At 53.9% G+C, this 16,044-nt stretch overlaps 8 protein-coding genes across 8 annotated transcripts in view; 4 read left to right on the top strand and 4 right to left on the bottom strand.

Annotated features, from left to right (window-relative positions):
- The window catches only part of GUITHDRAFT_116068 (hypothetical protein), a gene marked incomplete at both ends in the record, with an annotated part of 2,839 nt that extends 1,831 nt beyond the window's left edge, over positions 1-1,008 (top strand). Inside the window, 5 exons of the mRNA XM_005824684.1 lie at positions 124-168; positions 287-360; positions 474-545; positions 774-823; positions 907-1,008. Coding sequence (XP_005824741.1) covers positions 124-168; positions 287-360; positions 474-545; positions 774-823; positions 907-1,008 — 343 coding nt within the window. The remainder of the gene's footprint in view (positions 1-123; positions 169-286; positions 361-473; positions 546-773; positions 824-906) is intronic.
- Positions 1,009-1,240: 232 nt separating this feature from the next.
- GUITHDRAFT_154875 (hypothetical protein) lies at positions 1,241-1,830 on the bottom strand (the record flags this gene model as incomplete). Its single annotated transcript, XM_005824683.1, has 1 exon — positions 1,241-1,830. A coding segment is annotated over one exon (509 nt), but the record flags the coding sequence as incomplete, so codon positions are not given.
- A 1,636-nt stretch (positions 1,831-3,466) lies between these two features.
- Positions 3,467-4,752, top strand: GUITHDRAFT_154874 (hypothetical protein). The gene has a single exon (XM_005824682.1). The coding sequence runs from the start codon at positions 3,578-3,580 to the stop codon at positions 4,682-4,684; it is 1,107 nt and encodes a 368-aa protein (XP_005824739.1). The 5' UTR covers positions 3,467-3,577; the 3' UTR covers positions 4,685-4,752.
- Positions 4,753-5,026: 274 nt separating this feature from the next.
- GUITHDRAFT_116065 (hypothetical protein) lies at positions 5,027-5,574 on the bottom strand (the record flags this gene model as incomplete). The annotated part of the gene is made up of 5 exons (XM_005824681.1): positions 5,027-5,043; positions 5,086-5,133; positions 5,189-5,322; positions 5,378-5,461; positions 5,510-5,574. 5 exons carry the CDS (start codon positions 5,572-5,574, stop codon positions 5,027-5,029), a joined length of 348 nt encoding a protein of 115 aa, XP_005824738.1.
- A 483-nt stretch (positions 5,575-6,057) lies between these two features.
- GUITHDRAFT_116064 (hypothetical protein) lies at positions 6,058-7,396 on the top strand (the record flags this gene model as incomplete). The annotated part of the gene is made up of 9 exons (XM_005824680.1): positions 6,058-6,276; positions 6,340-6,441; positions 6,490-6,607; positions 6,710-6,747; positions 6,805-6,851; positions 6,900-6,994; positions 7,039-7,151; positions 7,204-7,284; positions 7,337-7,396. 9 exons carry the CDS (start codon positions 6,058-6,060, stop codon positions 7,394-7,396), a joined length of 873 nt encoding a protein of 290 aa, XP_005824737.1.
- A 157-nt stretch (positions 7,397-7,553) lies between these two features.
- Positions 7,554-9,393, bottom strand: GUITHDRAFT_144727 (hypothetical protein; the record flags this gene model as incomplete). Its single annotated transcript, XM_005824679.1, has 6 exons — positions 7,554-7,671; positions 7,719-7,797; positions 7,850-7,951; positions 8,005-8,083; positions 8,134-9,030; positions 9,229-9,393. The coding sequence occupies 6 exons, from the start codon at positions 9,391-9,393 to the stop codon at positions 7,554-7,556; spliced, it is 1,440 nt and encodes a 479-aa protein (XP_005824736.1).
- A 1,050-nt stretch (positions 9,394-10,443) lies between these two features.
- GUITHDRAFT_116062 (hypothetical protein) lies at positions 10,444-12,697 on the top strand (the record flags this gene model as incomplete). The annotated part of the gene is made up of 3 exons (XM_005824678.1): positions 10,444-11,759; positions 11,809-11,887; positions 12,002-12,697. 3 exons carry the CDS (start codon positions 10,444-10,446, stop codon positions 12,695-12,697), a joined length of 2,091 nt encoding a protein of 696 aa, XP_005824735.1.
- A 90-nt stretch (positions 12,698-12,787) lies between these two features.
- GUITHDRAFT_165382 (hypothetical protein) overlaps positions 12,788-16,044 on the bottom strand; it is a gene marked incomplete at its 5' end in the record, with an annotated part of 4,368 nt that continues 1,111 nt past the window's right edge. Inside the window, 12 exons of the mRNA XM_005824677.1 lie at positions 12,788-13,092; positions 13,226-13,432; positions 13,660-13,829; positions 13,989-14,056; positions 14,293-14,397; positions 14,513-14,571; positions 14,741-14,798; positions 15,007-15,085; positions 15,137-15,204; positions 15,254-15,295; positions 15,351-15,420; positions 15,482-15,551. Of these exons, the coding sequence (XP_005824734.1) occupies positions 12,835-13,092; positions 13,226-13,432; positions 13,660-13,829; positions 13,989-14,056; positions 14,293-14,397; positions 14,513-14,571; positions 14,741-14,798; positions 15,007-15,085; positions 15,137-15,204; positions 15,254-15,295; positions 15,351-15,420; positions 15,482-15,551 (1,254 nt within the window). The 3' untranslated portion in view covers positions 12,788-12,834. The remainder of the gene's footprint in view (positions 13,093-13,225; positions 13,433-13,659; positions 13,830-13,988; positions 14,057-14,292; positions 14,398-14,512; positions 14,572-14,740; positions 14,799-15,006; positions 15,086-15,136; positions 15,205-15,253; positions 15,296-15,350; positions 15,421-15,481; positions 15,552-16,044) is intronic.

Genomic DNA, 16,044 nt, shown 5'->3' with positions numbered 1-16,044 from the left:
TCCTCCTCCTCCTCCTCTCCTCTCCTCTCCTCTCCTCTCCTCTCCTCGCCTCTTCTCCCTCCCCTCCCCTCCCCTCCCCCACCTCCCTCCATGATTGGCGTTCTCTTATAGTTTGTGTTTCAGGGACATTCAAAGTCCTTTCAACATCGTCGACTTTCTCTCAAGCAGGTCAAATCGGCTTCTTCAATGACACGTTCCCTTGAACCCCCATCTTCCTGCTCCTCCTCCTCGCCCCCTTCCCCCTCTCCTTGATTTTAACGCTCGGTTTCTCTTTCTTTGCGCTCAGTGCGGACTTTCTTGTACTCCGCGCATTTTTCCACGACTTGTATAACGCTACGAAGGGGAAGCAAATCAACGATGGTATGAAAAACTTTCATCTCCCGCCCCGTCCTGTCCTGTCCTGTCCTGTCCTCCCGTGCCCTGCCTCCTTTCTCCTCGTCTTCTCTTCGTCTCACATCTAAGTCGTAATTCAGGACAAGTCTGCTACGACCGCACCATGTTCTGGCCATCGCTCATCACTAACAGCAAGCAGAAGCCTTTCAAAGGTCTCCCCTCTTCTCCCTCCTCCCCCGATCGACACCCCTTTCTCTTCCTCGCCCTCTCGTCTGCTCTTCCCTCTCCTCCTCCCTTTCTTACCCTCCCTTCAGTTCCTTCCCGCCCCCTGCCCCATCTTTGCTCGTCCTCTCGCTCCCCCGCCCCCTCCCCCTGCCTTCTGTTCCCCTCCCCCCCAAACTGTTCCCCGTTCTATCCCTATCGTCTCATCACTCTTTCAGGAACCTTCCTTGGTATCCTCGGAGCTCACCACTGGTCCATAGCACTGCCGGTAGATCGCGCGATACCTCCTGCCCCTGCCTCCTCCCCTTCCCCTTCCTTTCCCCAGCTCTTCTCCTGCTGACGAGCTCGCAGTCTGTCTTTGACGGGCAGTCCAGCAATTTCCCACGAGAAGTTCTGCTTGAGACCTTGGCGACTTTCCTTGCGCACGAGAGAGTTCCGTTCTACAAGAAGTGACGCACTACCCTCTTCCTCATCCCCCCCTTTCATTCCGCCACTCTCTGCTTCCTTGCTTCCCCAGCACAGCTTCGTACATTCTTTCGGATATCTCAACAACTATCAGTGGCGGATATACTTGATACTCTCGCTCTCGCCAGTCTCTTCACTCACTACACTGAGTCGTCAAGAGTCGTTAACTGCCCCTGCTCCTCCCACTCCCTCCTTTTTCTTCGCAACACACCAGCTCATCTCAGATGTACAGGAAGATTTATTAGCGTCTTTGAGGAAGAGGAGGACTACTGAGACAAGGTCTTCTGCATGTGTAAGTCATCTATCTCTGTGCGAGCTTCTCCTGCAGGGCCTTGTCCTTCTGGCGAACAGCCTCAGCGTTCTTCTCCCTGTCCTGCTTCACGCGCTCATACAGCGCAGGGTCAGCGATGGCGATCATCTGAGCAGCGAGGTAGCCAGCGTTGGTGGCACCAGCCGACCCGATGGCAACGGTGGCGACAGGGACGCCGCCAGGCATCATGACGGTGGAAAGGAGAGCGTCGTGTCCCTTGAGAGGACCTCCGTCTCCGGGGATACCGATGACAGGCCTGCAAGTGAGGCCGGCAACAGCTCCGCCAAGATGGGCGGCGAGGCCAGCGCAGCAGATGAAGACGACGCAGCCTCTCTGCTCAGCATCCTTGACGTAGGCGTGCGTGTCCGCGGGAGTTCTGTGAGCGGAGGTCACCTTGGCCTCCCACTTGATGCCGAGGGAGTCAAGAGTCGACATAGTCTTCTCGAGAAGGGGAAGGTCCGAGTCGGATCCCATGAGAATGGCAACAAAGTAACTCATCTGCAGGAGAACGTGTAAGAGAACGGTCTGATACTATTCAAGATTGCATGAACAGTTTTCTTAGATAGAATGAAGCAGTCAATACTGTTGATCTACCAATCACTGTACAACACTGTCATCCCACTTCATGCTAGTTGATGGGAGCCGCGTCTGTTGACCGATCAACTTGAGTTCAATTGAACTCCATGTTTAACTACGACACTGGTAGGTGAAGGCAAAGTGCTCTGTGATCTAAAAATGTAACCACTAGCTGAAATGCTTAGATCCCTCAAAGCTTTTACTTCCGAACAAGCAATGTTGTGCCTACCCAATCCGAGATATCGTATATTTTCATAACATTCGCACATACCTTCCTCTCCATCCTTCGTCCTATACTTCTATCTTCTCACTCATTTAGTCTCTTGCTCCCCTTCAAACATCTTTCCATCGTCTTCGTTCTCCCTTCTTGTTCGCTCGCTTCTATCCCTTTCGCATTTCCACGATTCTTCGCAGCCTGCCTCCCATATTTATTGGAGGATCCCCGATCACCCCGTTCACCCTTTATGTCCTTCTACCTGTAAAATCGGGGGTACAGTCCACCCTACCGTTACCACCCGTCAATGCGACTCCTTAGATTTTCTTGGGGAAGATACAGGGGTACAAAGTGGTCTTTTCGGGGGGTGATGGGCAAGTAAAATTTTCCAAGGGGGGTGGGGTCAATGGCATGGACCAAACAATGTGCTACCAAGGACACTCGATGGGTGGGGTATCCCAAATAAATGTATCAGTTATTTCAGGGGTAGGGTACAAGAAGATAGGGGTCATTTTATCTCATGATTATGGGAAAATACCAGGGTACATCCAGTGATCATGGACTTTTACTGGGGTGGGTGTGCCAATGTACATGTCGGGGGTAGGGTTATCTTGCTGGGGGATCTATTGTAACTGAGCAAGGGGGGTGGTCCGTTGCGGCCCGCACGTGTGATTTTAGTTTTACAGCTTTTAATATTAAAACTTTATTTTAAACAGGACGTATTACGTACGGAGGTGTAATATTTATGGGACTAAATAGAGCAAGATGCTAGTTTTACATCTGATTTGTACGAAGCTTTTAAAATACTCTTGAATATAAAAAGTAGATATACATTTATTAAAAATGTATAAAAATATAGAAAATACTTTTGCTTCAAAATCAATAGTAGTTGGAGATCTCATTGCAAAAATCATAGTTGTAGAGCTTTGGTCTGCTACCATTTGCTCATATATATATGTATTATCTTTCATCAAAAACTCATTAAATAGATTTAAAATCCACCGACTGTAAATATACCCCACCCTCGTTTCCCTACCCCTTCACTCAACAACAACTTGGACCAGGACCCCCACCCCACCAATCCTCAGACATCCCAATACACAATCGAAGGGTCATTCCTGATCCAATCAGCACCCCACCCTTATTCACCCACCTTTGAATTTTTCAATGTACCCCTTCTTCACCATGAAAATACCCTGGAAATTTCACTCCGACACCCTACCCTTCTCCTTCATCTGTTTGTACACCCCACCCCTCTTTGGCAACCCTACCCCATCCAACCGAGTTCCACGATCCCCTACCCTCTCTACACCCTCAAGAAGACGCTTCTCCTGCTCCTGCTCTTCACGTCTCCTGTCTCCTCTGCATCTCCCGTACCTCCTCCGCGTCTACTCTCCACCTTTTGTCACACAGAGTCCTTCCTCACAACCTAGCCCTAGTTTCTTCCACAAGTCAGCATGAGTCTCGCAAAGAAGGTTCTGGAGGTCAACGACGACCTCCCCATTAAGACAAATCTCCCGGTCCACAGCGGGAAGGTACGCGCTGTCTACTGGTTGACGGATGAGGACAGCAAACGTCTGATCGAGGAGAAGGGATACAACGTCGCTCCAGGTTCCCCTCTTGCCATTATGGTCATCAGTGACCGCATCTCTGCCTTCGACTGCATTTGGCAGGGAGAGGGGGGCATGAAAGGAGTTCCAGGGAAGGGAGCTGCCTTGAACGCCATCTCCTCTCACTGGTTCAAGATGTTCAGAGAGAAGGGACTTGCTGACAGCCACATCCTCGATGTCCCTCACCCCCTTGTGTGGATCGTTCAGAAGGCGAAGCCTGTGATGATCGAGGCGATTGCTCGCCAGTACATCACTGGCTCCATGTGGAGGTCCTACACCAAGGGAGAGCGGGACTTTTGCGGGATCAAGATCCCCGATGGGCTGAAGCAAGACCAGAAGCTGCCCGAGCTCCTCATCACCCCTTCCACCAAGGGGATCCTGACAGGCATCCCAGGGGTCCCGGAACAGGACGACGTGAACATCTCTCGTTCGGACATCGAGAACAACTACGAGGCCTTCAACTTCAAGTCGACCGCCGACATCGACCTGTACGAGAAGCTCCTCAAGGAGGGCTTCGACCTCATCAGCAACGCTCTGGCGGAGTTGGACCAGGTCTTTGTGGACACCAAGTTCGAGTTCGGCTACGTCAAGGACCGTGAGGGGAAGGAGAAGCTGATCTACATGGACGAAGTCGGAACTCCTGACTCCTCGAGGATATGGGATGGGCCCTCCTACCGTGAGGGCAAGGTCGTTGAGAACTCCAAGGAGGGATTCCGCCAGCTGCTCCTCAAGCACTTCCCTGACCCTGACATCCTCCTCAACAAGGATAGAATGGAGGAAAGGAAGGCTCTGGCAAAGAACAACCCTCTTCCTGAGAGTGTCTTGATGGAAGTCTCCAAGACGTATGTAAACATAGCTGAGAAGATCACTGGGAAGAAGCTCGAGATTCCGGACGATGCCAAGGGTGAAATCATCAGCATCCTTCGTGACCAGTACAAGGTCATCAAGGAGTGATTTGCCGAGGCGGACGGACTGCAAGAAACTCTCATACCCCTGTAACTCTTTGGCTAAATTAAAAAACAAGAAATCGCGCTGTGCTCCCTCGCTTCTGAATATTTTCAGGTTGATTCGCTCCTCGATTTGTCCCAGTTTGAGGCATCAGCCTCAACTGAGCCCGTGCATGCTTTCAGCACAAGAGATCCTTTGTTGTCATGAAGGGAAGTGAGAGCTTAATGGAGCTTGAGTTGGAATCTGCGCAGGATGAATGTACAAGTGTATATTACATGTTCTGGTCTTCTACGAGCTGCTCACGCCAGGTTCGGGGTGATCCACTTACCCACCCATCCCTTGGGTCGATCAGGAGTGAACCCAACCTGCTCCAGCCACGTCAGAACAGCAAGGGACAGCAGCGGCACTTGCCGAGTCCTTGAAGCACATCCCAGTCGTCGCGCTCCCACCGGATCCTGCATGCATGTCAACCGACGAGACTTCCCAATGATGCGCGCGGTGCTGCTCCACCTGCTTCGTCCGTGATGCTGCCCAGCAGGTGAGTGTAGTCACAGTCGAACGCTAGTCCCGGCTGCCAGCCATGTCCCATCGATTCCGGAGGGCCAATGCCCGGTTTTCCAGCCTCCTTGATGTAGCATCGCCACCTGCAGGAGAACACCAGTCAGGATTCGCTTCACAGGAGAAGCAAGAGATCTTTACGGGTCAGAACATGCTGTCCAGTCGTCAGCGTTCGCCGACTGCTGGGCGAAAGTTTTCTTTGCCGCGAGCAGGCTGAGAATCATCCTGCTCAAGGAAGTTTAAGCTCAAAAGAAGCAAAGAGGACGATGACACTGCATGAAATCCTTCACTCTTGTGTCCAGCCTGCTACCCTTGTATCTCTGGTTTGGAGCCTGCATCGAAGGGACAAACTTGGAAATCCCCACACATCGGATCGATGTGTGGGGAGGCAAGAGACTAGGACTGATCACAGGACTGCAACAGTATGTTCTCCGTACATGATAGATACAGGAAAGCTACGCTTGCACATCATTCCTCCCTCTCCCCCCCTTCCTCTCCTCCCTTTGCCCTTGCCGGCTTTCCATCATTCGTTCGTCTCGCTATGGACCAGGCATGGGTCGTTTTAAAGGTCAAAATAAGGGGTGGTATTGCGTGTACCCCTACCCGTGCATCGTGTCTACCTACCTTAGGGTTGAGTGCTCTTCTTATCTCATTCGTAGAATATACCTTATACATATCATATTATTATTATCTGGTCTTATGTAATCTTATCATGCACTCTATCTGACCTCTGAATTATGTACCACCCTCAAGTCAGAAATTTTCCTGACCCCACAATTAGATGACCCCCTACTCCCCCGCAAAGAGAACACATAAGAAGGATGGTCGCCATGGCGCGAGCGGCAATGGTAGCGGTGCTGGTAGCATGTCTTGTCGACCTCTCGCTTGCTTTCTCTCTCCAAGCACAGCCAACTCTCTTCCGCCATGGTGTGAGGAGAGCCTTCGTGGTCAGGAGCCCTCCTGCGTTCAGATGCCACACCAAGAGGACAAGGATCGGGCAGCAGAAGTCATGCCCTGCGCTCGTGTACATGAATGCGAAGGTGTGTAGAAGAGGAAGGACCGCGAAAGAGGGTGAGATAACATATTACATCTTTTCTCTGCAGGATGAGTTCATCCCCGCAACTGTCGTGAGCAACGAGGAAGCAGCTTCGGGGCTGTACAAGATAATGCTTCAGGTTGACCCTGCAGTGTGTACCTCATACAAGGTAAGGAGAGGCTTCAGTGAGATGAAGGCCTGATTTCATCCATTACAGATCCCAGGGCAGTACCTGAAGGTCAGGAAGGATTCCAGCATGGAGAAGCCTGGCTTCTTCGCTATTGCCAGCCCCCCCAAGGCCGATTCCAACGTGTTGGAGTTCCTGATCAAGAAGAGTGAGCCGAACAACTGGGGGCCCGGGTCTGTGTGGTTCTGCGACTCTAAGAAGGAAAGATCCTCGAGCTTGCCTTGCTTGCCTCGTGAACCTTGACGTGCAGGGCTCGACGGTAGAAGTGACTTCAGGGCAGGGACGAGGGTTCCCGGTGAGTCAGTCGGGGAGAGGGAATGGGAGGGAGCATGACTCTGCCTGCAGTATGCGGGAGTTGACAACGTTAAGCAAGTCCTCATGTTTGCGACCGGGTAAGCTCGGATCATACCCGGGGCCCGATGACTCAAACCTACTCGCAGCTCTGGGATCTCACCGCTGAAGGCTGCCATTGAGAGCCAGGAGCTCTCGTCCAAGAACGTCAAGCTCTACTACGGAGCGCGATCAGCAGGCAAGAGTCCGCTTGCTCCTTGTTTGCTCGTCGTCGTGACCAGCCGGCAGACTCCATGGCATACATGGACAAGTTCGCTGACTGGGAGAAAATGGGCGTCGAGGTCATCCCAACCCTCTCGAAGCCCGGCGACAAGTGGGATGGACGCACAGGATACGTGCAGGTTCCGAGGCTTGTCGAGCAGACGACTGGGAGTGACTCGTGCTACCTTCCAGGAAGTTTGCAAGGCCGATGGTGTGAAGGACCCACAATCAACCGTCGCTCTGCTGTGTGGAGTGAAGGGGATGGTAGACGAGGTTCGCAATGAAGTGCTTTCCTTGACAACCGGCTTGACGTCAGCTGCTCCAGGTCAAGACAGTCTTGAAGGATGCGGGAGTGCCGGAGTCGAACATCTTGCTGAATTTCTGAGGTTGAGGTTTGAGATGCCCAACATCCTCGGATGCAATTGAAGGAAGATCACACCACCGTGAGATATGAACATATTGAAAGGTGGAAATTCAAAACTGTGATTTATTGCCTTGTATTTTCAAACTCTTAAGTGCTCATATTCGGCATTGGACAACTTTCACTGGACACTGTTGATGCCAGGAGGAAGGCCAACCATGCTGCCCACCATCGGCAAACCAAAGCCCATTCCCTGCTGCATACCGGGGTAGGTGATGGTTGGTTGGCTGAGGGGGGTTCTACCGAGAGATGTCAGACCAACAATCAAGTCACAACCAGCGTTTACCTTCTGGTGAGGTTAACCTGGATCGTTTCCTGCTGCCCACCCGCATTGCGTCCCAACACAAGGTTGATGCTGGTTCCCTCTGCGAAAAGAACTTGAGAGAGCACCGGTGAACAATCAGTTGCTCGACTCACCACTTCCCTTGACAAGGTTGAACACTTGTTCAATGTTCAGGCTCGAGACGTCCTGATCGTCAATTTTGAGGATGCGGTCCCCTTCCTTCACCTTGCCACTCTCTACACAGTAGCTTAGATCTTTGGCTCAAGGAAACTCACTATGTTCCACTGACCTGCCGCTGGGCCGCCGGGAACGAGAGACTGGATCGTAACCCCTTCGCTGCTGTCACCCTGCTTGAGCTTGATACCAACCTGATCAGCGAGGATTAGCATTTTGACAGGATTGCTGCATTCATTCTCACCCCAACTCCCTGGCCCGAAAAGGTGGCAAACGACATGGAAGACACGGCTGGCATCGGAGCGCTGAACGACTGCATGGGGAGGGACTGCACGGAGGTGAAAGTCTGCTGGGGAGGAAGTGACTGGAACGAGGTGAAGGTCTGCTGGGGAGGGAGAGACTGCTGAGTCTGAAACTGGACACGCATCCTCTCGAGCTCGGCCTCGAGGTTGTAGCACTTCATCTTCAATTGATCGTTCTCCCCCATCAGCTGAGCCTTGGCCTGCTCCTCAGCCGCCAGACGCTGCCTGAAAGTAGCGATCTGCGAGTCGAGCACTTCCATCTGCCCGCCGAAGGACCTGAACTGCATCTCGGACTGGGAGGCGACAGCCTTCAACCTCATCAGCTCGTTCTCGATGCTCGACTTGTCGTTTGACATCTGATTGATACTCTTCATCCACATCTCCCTCTCCTGGCGGTGCGCGTCGTTCTCGATCGCAATGGCCTCTGAGCGCCTCATCATCTCCTCGTACTGCTGCCTGGTCTGAGCCAGCTCGGCAAGCAGCTCGGCCTTCGTGGACAGCAGCTGCTGGTTCTGCTCTTGCATGAACTGGCATTGTGACTGAAGCCCTTGCATCTCCTGCTTGATCGGGGCAACTTGACGGAGGTCGTTTTGCAACTTCATGATTAGCTCCTCTTGTGCCCTGATCTTCTCCCTGCTGAAGTCCAGCTCTTGACGAGCTGTCAGATGCTCCCTCCTCACTGCGGCAATGCAGCTGTCCATGACTTCGAGGCCCTTGCCATCGAGGGCAAGGAGAGCCCTCTCCCCATCGTACAGGCTTCCGGTGCTTCCGTAGAGGGAGCTACCTCCTGCGATTGACATCCTGTTCATTCCGAACGCAAGGGAGGAGGCGTTGAGGGACTGCAGCTATGTCAGTGTGACGTGGCTGTGGCAGGGGGAGATACAGTTCGACTGACAGGATCATAACAGTTCACGGTTTCAGACAGCCAACAGCAAAGCAAACACATCATAGAACGAAAGGAGAGGCTCTGCCTCCTCGGACTTCACCGCACCCTCCTCCTTCCCCCTCCACACCCTCCACACCAAGGAAGAACTCACTCCAAGGGAAGGCCCAGCAAAGTCGTAGGAGGAGAGGATTCGCATCCCCGAGGAGGTCTGTACTTCCTGCCCCTGAGAGATCTGAGAGATCTGAGGACCCTGGGAGGGCTGGAGAGAAGCAGGAGAAGTCTTGGCTGTGCTCTTGTCGTCGCCTGCTGCTGCCATTGTTCGAAGCCGCGGTTCGCCAACCTTTGATTTTCAACGACTTGGCGTCCCTGACTACCCTACCCCTTTGTAGTACCTACATTTTCCACCTGACTTCAAGTTGAGTGACCCCTATTTTCTCCTTGCTTCCACCCTCAATTTTCCCAGACGGTCCTGCACCCCTGTCACATTTTGTTTTTCTATGGGTCATCATCTACCCCCTACCCCCTGAAATAGAGTGATCCCTTGCGCTCACTACCCGTTTGAAGACCAAACGTCAATCTATTACCCCACCATATCTTCCATCAAAGGCATATATACCCCCCATTCTTACTTTTCAAGTACCCGTTGTCTCTCGTGAGTACCCCTCGAGGTTCCTAGTATAACCCCTACACCCCTTCATCTTCCCCTCCGCCATTCTGCGTTGGAGCCAATTTAACGTTCGAAAGCAACAACCCCACTCACCCTGTCTCTTCCTACCCCACCTACTATTATTCCTTTGACAAGAACTCAGTCTCTCTTATATTGTAGGGGTAGTGGTATGTACCCCCACCCCCTACCGTGATCAATTTCTGGTTTCTCACTTGCACGGGTTGCTCACTTACAACACGAGCCCACCTCAGCATCATACCAAGTGACTCACACCACCCCTATGCCTCATTAACCCCCTTTTCAAACAGGATTTGGTACGGGTACCTGAAATTAAACACCCCAGTACCTCGTATTTGACTGGTTCAGCTACCGGTAATTTTGCCTGTTTGACTGACCACCCCCAAAAGAAAGGGCAAGGGCACCGGTGAAGTAGGTACGTGATGACTACCCCTGGTCAAGATATGTTTAGAAGTACCCCTTCTGCAAGTCAAGTTTCGGTTGGAGACCGTGTCAAAAAATGCGCTTTTTTTGAACAGGATGAAGAACATGCGAGGCAGAGGAAACAGAGGATGAGATAGAGGATTTCAATGAGAGTGTATACAAGGCTAAAGAGGGAGAGAGCGGCTGGCATGGAAGAACATGCAGCGTTTGAGGACTGGGAGGGAATAGAATTCTGACTGGACGAACGAAAGGGCGACCATGGAATCTGAATCGCCGAACAAGGTCATGGCTCGTGATCTGGCCGACATCAGCAACATCTCAGCATCACTGTCGGTGTCGAGGGAGCTGCCACCATTCTCGCGGCTGGAGATCTATCAGAAGATTACTGCTCTCCACCATCACATGAATTCTCCCAGGACCCCCAAGACAGATCGCACGCACTACAGGCCAAGGTCGAGCAGCATAAGCAAGAAGGTGCAGGAGTTCAAGAGTCAGTTCCGTCCTCAGACCGTTGTTCACAGCCCCCGGAGGCCCCAGCAGAGTCCAGGGAGCCGCCAGGGCCATGGCGAACTGGATCCCGAGCTGCAGCTAAGCATGGAGACGAATCGCTTCATCGAAGACTTGTCCGAGAGCCTGAGTGGTCTGCCGATAGAGCACAGCCAGTTCCGGCTCGTTGAGCAAGAGCCGCAGAGTCCTTACACGCTACGGCCGGACAGCCCGGTGACTCAGGAGGCCATGGCAAGGCTGGGGATAGTACATTCGGAAGTGGAGCCTCTGGAATATGAGAAGATTTTGAGAGATACCAAGTACAACGAGAAGATTGCAGGCATACGATATCAGTTCCTTGAAAAGAGCAGGCAGGCGCTTCTTGAAGACGTCAGGCAAGAGCGGGAGAGACTGTCGCTCCTGCGGAACATCATCGTTGGTATGAAGGAACGGGAGCTCCGGGAGATCTTCAATCGCTTCGCTGCTGGGAGTGGAGCGCCGCAGGTCATGAGCTCGAGGGAGAGGACTATGGACTTCAACGAGTGGTGCGCGTGCTTGAAGGAGCTCAGCATGCTGCCAGACAAGGTGTCGATGGACCTGGCCAGGGAGATCTTCACCTTCCATGCCAACGAAGGGCGAGGAGAGCAGGTGGGTAACGCGATAGACTTGGTGAAGTTCCGGGCGTGTTTAAAGGAGGCCATTGACCATGTCAAGAGGGAAGAGACGATGAAGAAGCGGACGACCATCGGGTACGGGAGGTCGATCAAGGAGGAGCTCGAAAAGAAGAAGTCGGAGATCGAGCACCTGAAGGGGATAGAGCAGCGTAGGCTGGCGCGAGAGTTTGCGATCGAGGTCAACACGAGGGACAAGATTGCCCAGCTGTCGGAGAAGCTGACCTATGCCGATCATGTGGTGAAGAAGCGCATCGTCGAGTTCAGGCAGTCGCAGAGGGTGAAGCGGATGGCGGAGAAGGAGAGGTTCGAAGAGCGGGTGATGCAGAACATGAAGAGGAAGGAGGAGCAGGAGGAGGCCCAGCGTCGATACCAGAGGAACAAGGAGGAGAGAGATGAGGAGCAAAGAGTGCTGAGGTACCTACAGCAGGCGAGGAGGAGCGTTGACAGTGACGTGAAAGTGCAGGGAACAACAGATGGAAGAGAGGAAGGTAGTCAAGGTAGAGCTCCTACATCTCAAGTCCGCACACTTGCGGTCAAGACAGGTGCCTCCTCCTCCTCCTCCTCCTCCCCCTCCCATTGTCTTCTACTACTCCCCATCCTCTTCCTGCTTGCTCCTCGTCTCCTGCCACTTCCTCCCTTTCATGACTTTCCCACAGTTGAGGCACCAGCGAGCGGAGGAGCACAGGAGAAACGAGCTCGAGTCGCGACTGGCGGTGAAGAAGGAGCGGAACGAGTCGTTCCAGGAGCAGAAGATGCTGCTGACCAGCCGGCGGCAGCGCATGGCGATGGAGTGGGCGTACAAGCACGGGCTGCTGAAGGAGGCGAAGGAAGAGTTCGCATGGAAAGGCAAGTTCGTCAACATTCCTCTCCCTCTCCAGGACTTCAAACTGATCCAAAACTTCAACGCACCCAAGATCCCAGTCTACCTTGAGGACCTGGACGAGGAGGCGGTGGAACTGCAGGCAGGAGAGACTAGGGAAGGGACGGTAGAGCAGGCGGGGTACCACGACTACAAGTTCTTCGTCTCCTCAGAAATCCCCCGATGCTCCGTACGGATCTGCCTCAAGGCGATCTCGGGGGATCCGGACGTGTACGTGGGCAACGGGGCGTGCAGGAGGCCGAGGAAGGAGGAGGAGAAGTACACGTGGCACAAGTCAGACTGGGGGGACGACAAGATGGTGCTGTACTACTGGGAGGAGACGTTCTCCCTGGGCTGGCTGTACATCTCAGTGCGGGGGTCGAGGATGGGAGGGGACGGGCGGTGCGACTACGAGCTGTCGGTGGATGCGAAGCCCATGCCGAGCATGGAGATCACGATGAAGGGGCCGAGTATGGGGGAAGGGGAAGGGTAGAGATGAGGAGAGGGCTGAAGGGAGGAAGGAGAAGGGGGAGAGTGTGAAATGAAGCAGATGGGAGCGGACACGGGCAATGCGGACAGGAGGCTCTGCTGTACAGTTTGATAGGAAGCAACATACACTTATTCTACACTTCAACCTCTCCTCCCCACTCGTCGTGCCGCCGTAAGAAGAAAGACAGAGAGGAGGGCAAAGCACAGCAGCTCAGTAGAGGAAGAAAGATAGAAACCTCCTCCTCCTGCTCCTCCTCCTGCCTGCATGAGGGCGACAGGCCTTCCGTCCTTTGCTGGCTCCTCCTCCTTCCTTTGGCCAACTTTCGGCTCCTCGAGGTAGATGCCTCTTCCTCTTCTGTGCCTCGACCGCCTGTCGGACTTGGGCCCTCCCTTGAATTTCTGCTCTCACGAGTCAGGGGGGGACAGCAGGAGCAGCGACAGCAAGGCCAGCAACGAGCAGACGGAGAAGAGGATAGAGATAGGAGCAGCGAGGGGAGGGAACAGGAGGAGGAGGAGGAGGGGTCAGGGGAACCTGAGATGGCTCAGGGACTTGGAGGTTGCCATGCTGAGGAGGCATCTTGGCAAAGACTGCCAGGGTACTGGAGCCAGTATCGATGAGGACGGTGAAGTATTGGCGCGGAGAGCCGATGGAGATGTTGGCATAGTAGGCGGTACGAGCAGCATTCATCGTCACTGGCACGTGATCGACGCCATGCTTGAACTTGTCGCGCTTGGGATCCTGCAGGAGACAGTCACTGGAAAGAGAAGAAGGAAAGAAACGAGAGGAGGAACAGGAGAGGAGAGAGGAGAGAGGAGAGAGGAGAGAGGAGAGAGGAGAGAGGAGAGAGGAGAGAGGAGAGAGAAATGAAGAGTGGCGAAGGGAGGAGAGGGGGCGAGAGGGGAAGACGGAAAGAAGAGAGGGGGGGAGGAGGGGAGGAGGGGAGGAGGGGAGGAAGAGGAGGAGACCTCGACAAAGACGCCCTGGGGTCCTCGCTTGATCAAGGGAATCTTCAAAGAGTCCTGGGTGCCAGGAGGAGTCGGCTGGTAGAGCGGATTGCGAGGAGCGACGCCGATGCGAGGCTTGTGAGGTTTGGAGAGGTCGAACTCGACCACGAGGGACTGGAAGACGACATCGCCTGCATGTGCAGAGAGCAGAAACGGGGAGGGGGAAGAAGAGGAGGGGAGCGAAGAGGTAAGGTAAGGTGAGGAGAGGAGGGGAGAGGAGGGAAGAGGGGAGGAGAGGAGAAGACGAGAGTAGAGGTCAGGATCTGTCAAGCTCATTCATCTAGTCATACCGAGCAGGATACCGTCGTACGACTCAGGAGTCTTCTGCACACATGGTGCGTTGTTGAGCTTCTGCCACCTTGAAGGAGACGGTCAAGAACGCAGGAGGAGGAGCAGGAGGAGGAGCAGGAGGAGGGCAGGAGCAGGAGGTGGTGGTAGTGGAGGAGGAGGAACTGCACCAGCAGCAGGCGGAAGCGAAGAGGAGGAGAAGGAGGGCAGGAGGAGGAGGAGGAGGAGGAGGAGGAGGAGGAACCGCAGCAACAACAGGTGGAAGGGAGGAGGTGGTGGAGGAGGAGGATGGATAATTTGATTCACCAGAATTCGAACGGAATCTCGAAGAGATGGCCGTCAATGGTGATATAGAAAGACATTCCTTTCGTCATGATGGACATGAACTTAGAATATGGCTTTGCCGTCACCCTGGTAGCGATCAGCCTCCTCCTCCTCCTCCTCCTCCTCCTCCTCCTCCTCCTCCTCCTCCTCCTCCACATTCGTTCTCTCGCTCTCTCTCACCAACACCTCCACATCATCACACCTTCCTCCCAACAAGCTGTCGGGGATGACAAGGCAAGTCGTTCCCGTGTCGAGGATCGCCTTACACTCCAAGTGAGAAAAAGAACAAGCAAAGCAGAACGACGACAAAAGAAAGATCGCTAGTTCTCAACTCATAACAACTCTCAAGGGCTACAGGAAACATCTTCAACAACCCCCGAACAGTCTCACATGCTCTACACAAGACAAGCAAGCATGCTAGGTGGGATACCGGGATCGCGTTGGGACGCGTCTTATCTCTCCAGTTGAGAAGTTCAATTCCTCCAAACCTGCCAGCCCATGAGCACCGCAATGTCGGGGAGAATGACAGAGGGGAAGCGGAAAGGAGGAGATCAGAGGGAGGGATATTGGGAGGGAGTGGGTTTGAGGTTTCACGATATCGAGCGGGAGAAGAGAGCAAGGGAGGGGCGAGGAGGGGCAGGAGGGGAAGGGGAAGAAGGAGAGCAGAGGAGGGGAGCGGTCAGAGTTCGTTCTCACGTCAGAGATTGGACATTCACTGAATATTCCGTGGTGGACGTGGTGGGCACGTAAACCATGTCGGCGTTGGTGCTCGCTCCTGAGGTAGGAGGGTGAGAAAGAGGAGGGCCAGCTCAGTCTGGTCTCTCACTGTCGTATCCCCCCAGCTGGAGTTCTCCTGAGACCGCCGTTGACAAGAAGGCAAACTTGCGCGTATGCCTGCAAGAAACGCTCGTCAGCTCGTCGCACCCGATCCTCACTGCTTCACATCGGCCGTTCGTTCACGTAGTTCTGGCCCTCCAACCCTCCCCTGCACATCAGCCGGGTCAGTCCAGCAGCACACGAGCTGACCTCTCTCTCCTAACCTGTCGTTGGCAAGCGCGAAGATCAGAGGGGTAGGAATAGTCTCTAGAGCAGCTTCCGGCATCCCCAACCCTGAAGGCGAAAAGGATGCTTCAGTATCCCTCAACAGCCGTCCAGCTAACGCTCTGCTCACCCAAGATCCCATCGATACCGTTGAACTGCGGGTCGTTGCAGTCCAACGCACAGCCGAAGCGGGTCATGGCCTGTACATGCAGTCAAGGAGGAGGAGGACGAGGAGGAGGACGAGGAGGAGGACGAGGAGGAGGAGGAGGAGGAGGACGAGGAGGAGGAGGAGGAGGAGGAGGAGGAGGAGGAGGGGGGCTGGGAGGGTGGGGGGAGGGGGGGTGCCGTGAGCGGAGAAACTTTAAGGTGCCGCGGCCATTTGTGGTGGTTAGGTGGTCCAGACCCTTCTCAATATCCCCTGACCACATCTTACGCCACACATGGGGGAGATGTTTCTCTGGATCCCCTGAACTCATCTTACAACCTGTTCAGAATCAATGTCGGCTGGGTTTCAGGGTTCGTATGATACATGGATGAGCAACCCGGAAGTTGCACACTCGAAGCAGATCGTGCTGGCAAATCGAATGTATATGGAGACTGACGAGTAGAACTCTGCCCGAACAACTTGTATCAAAGTACTCCTCCAACGCAAGAAGATGATAGTTGAGAGAGCCCCAGGCGTTAATCTCATGG

The sequence above is a fragment of the Guillardia theta genome, assembly GCF_000315625.1.
Source record: "Guillardia theta CCMP2712 unplaced genomic scaffold GUITHscaffold_91, whole genome shotgun sequence".
NCBI lineage: Eukaryota > Cryptophyceae > Pyrenomonadales > Geminigeraceae > Guillardia > Guillardia theta.
This window is presented reverse-complemented; position numbering and strand designations above follow the sequence as displayed.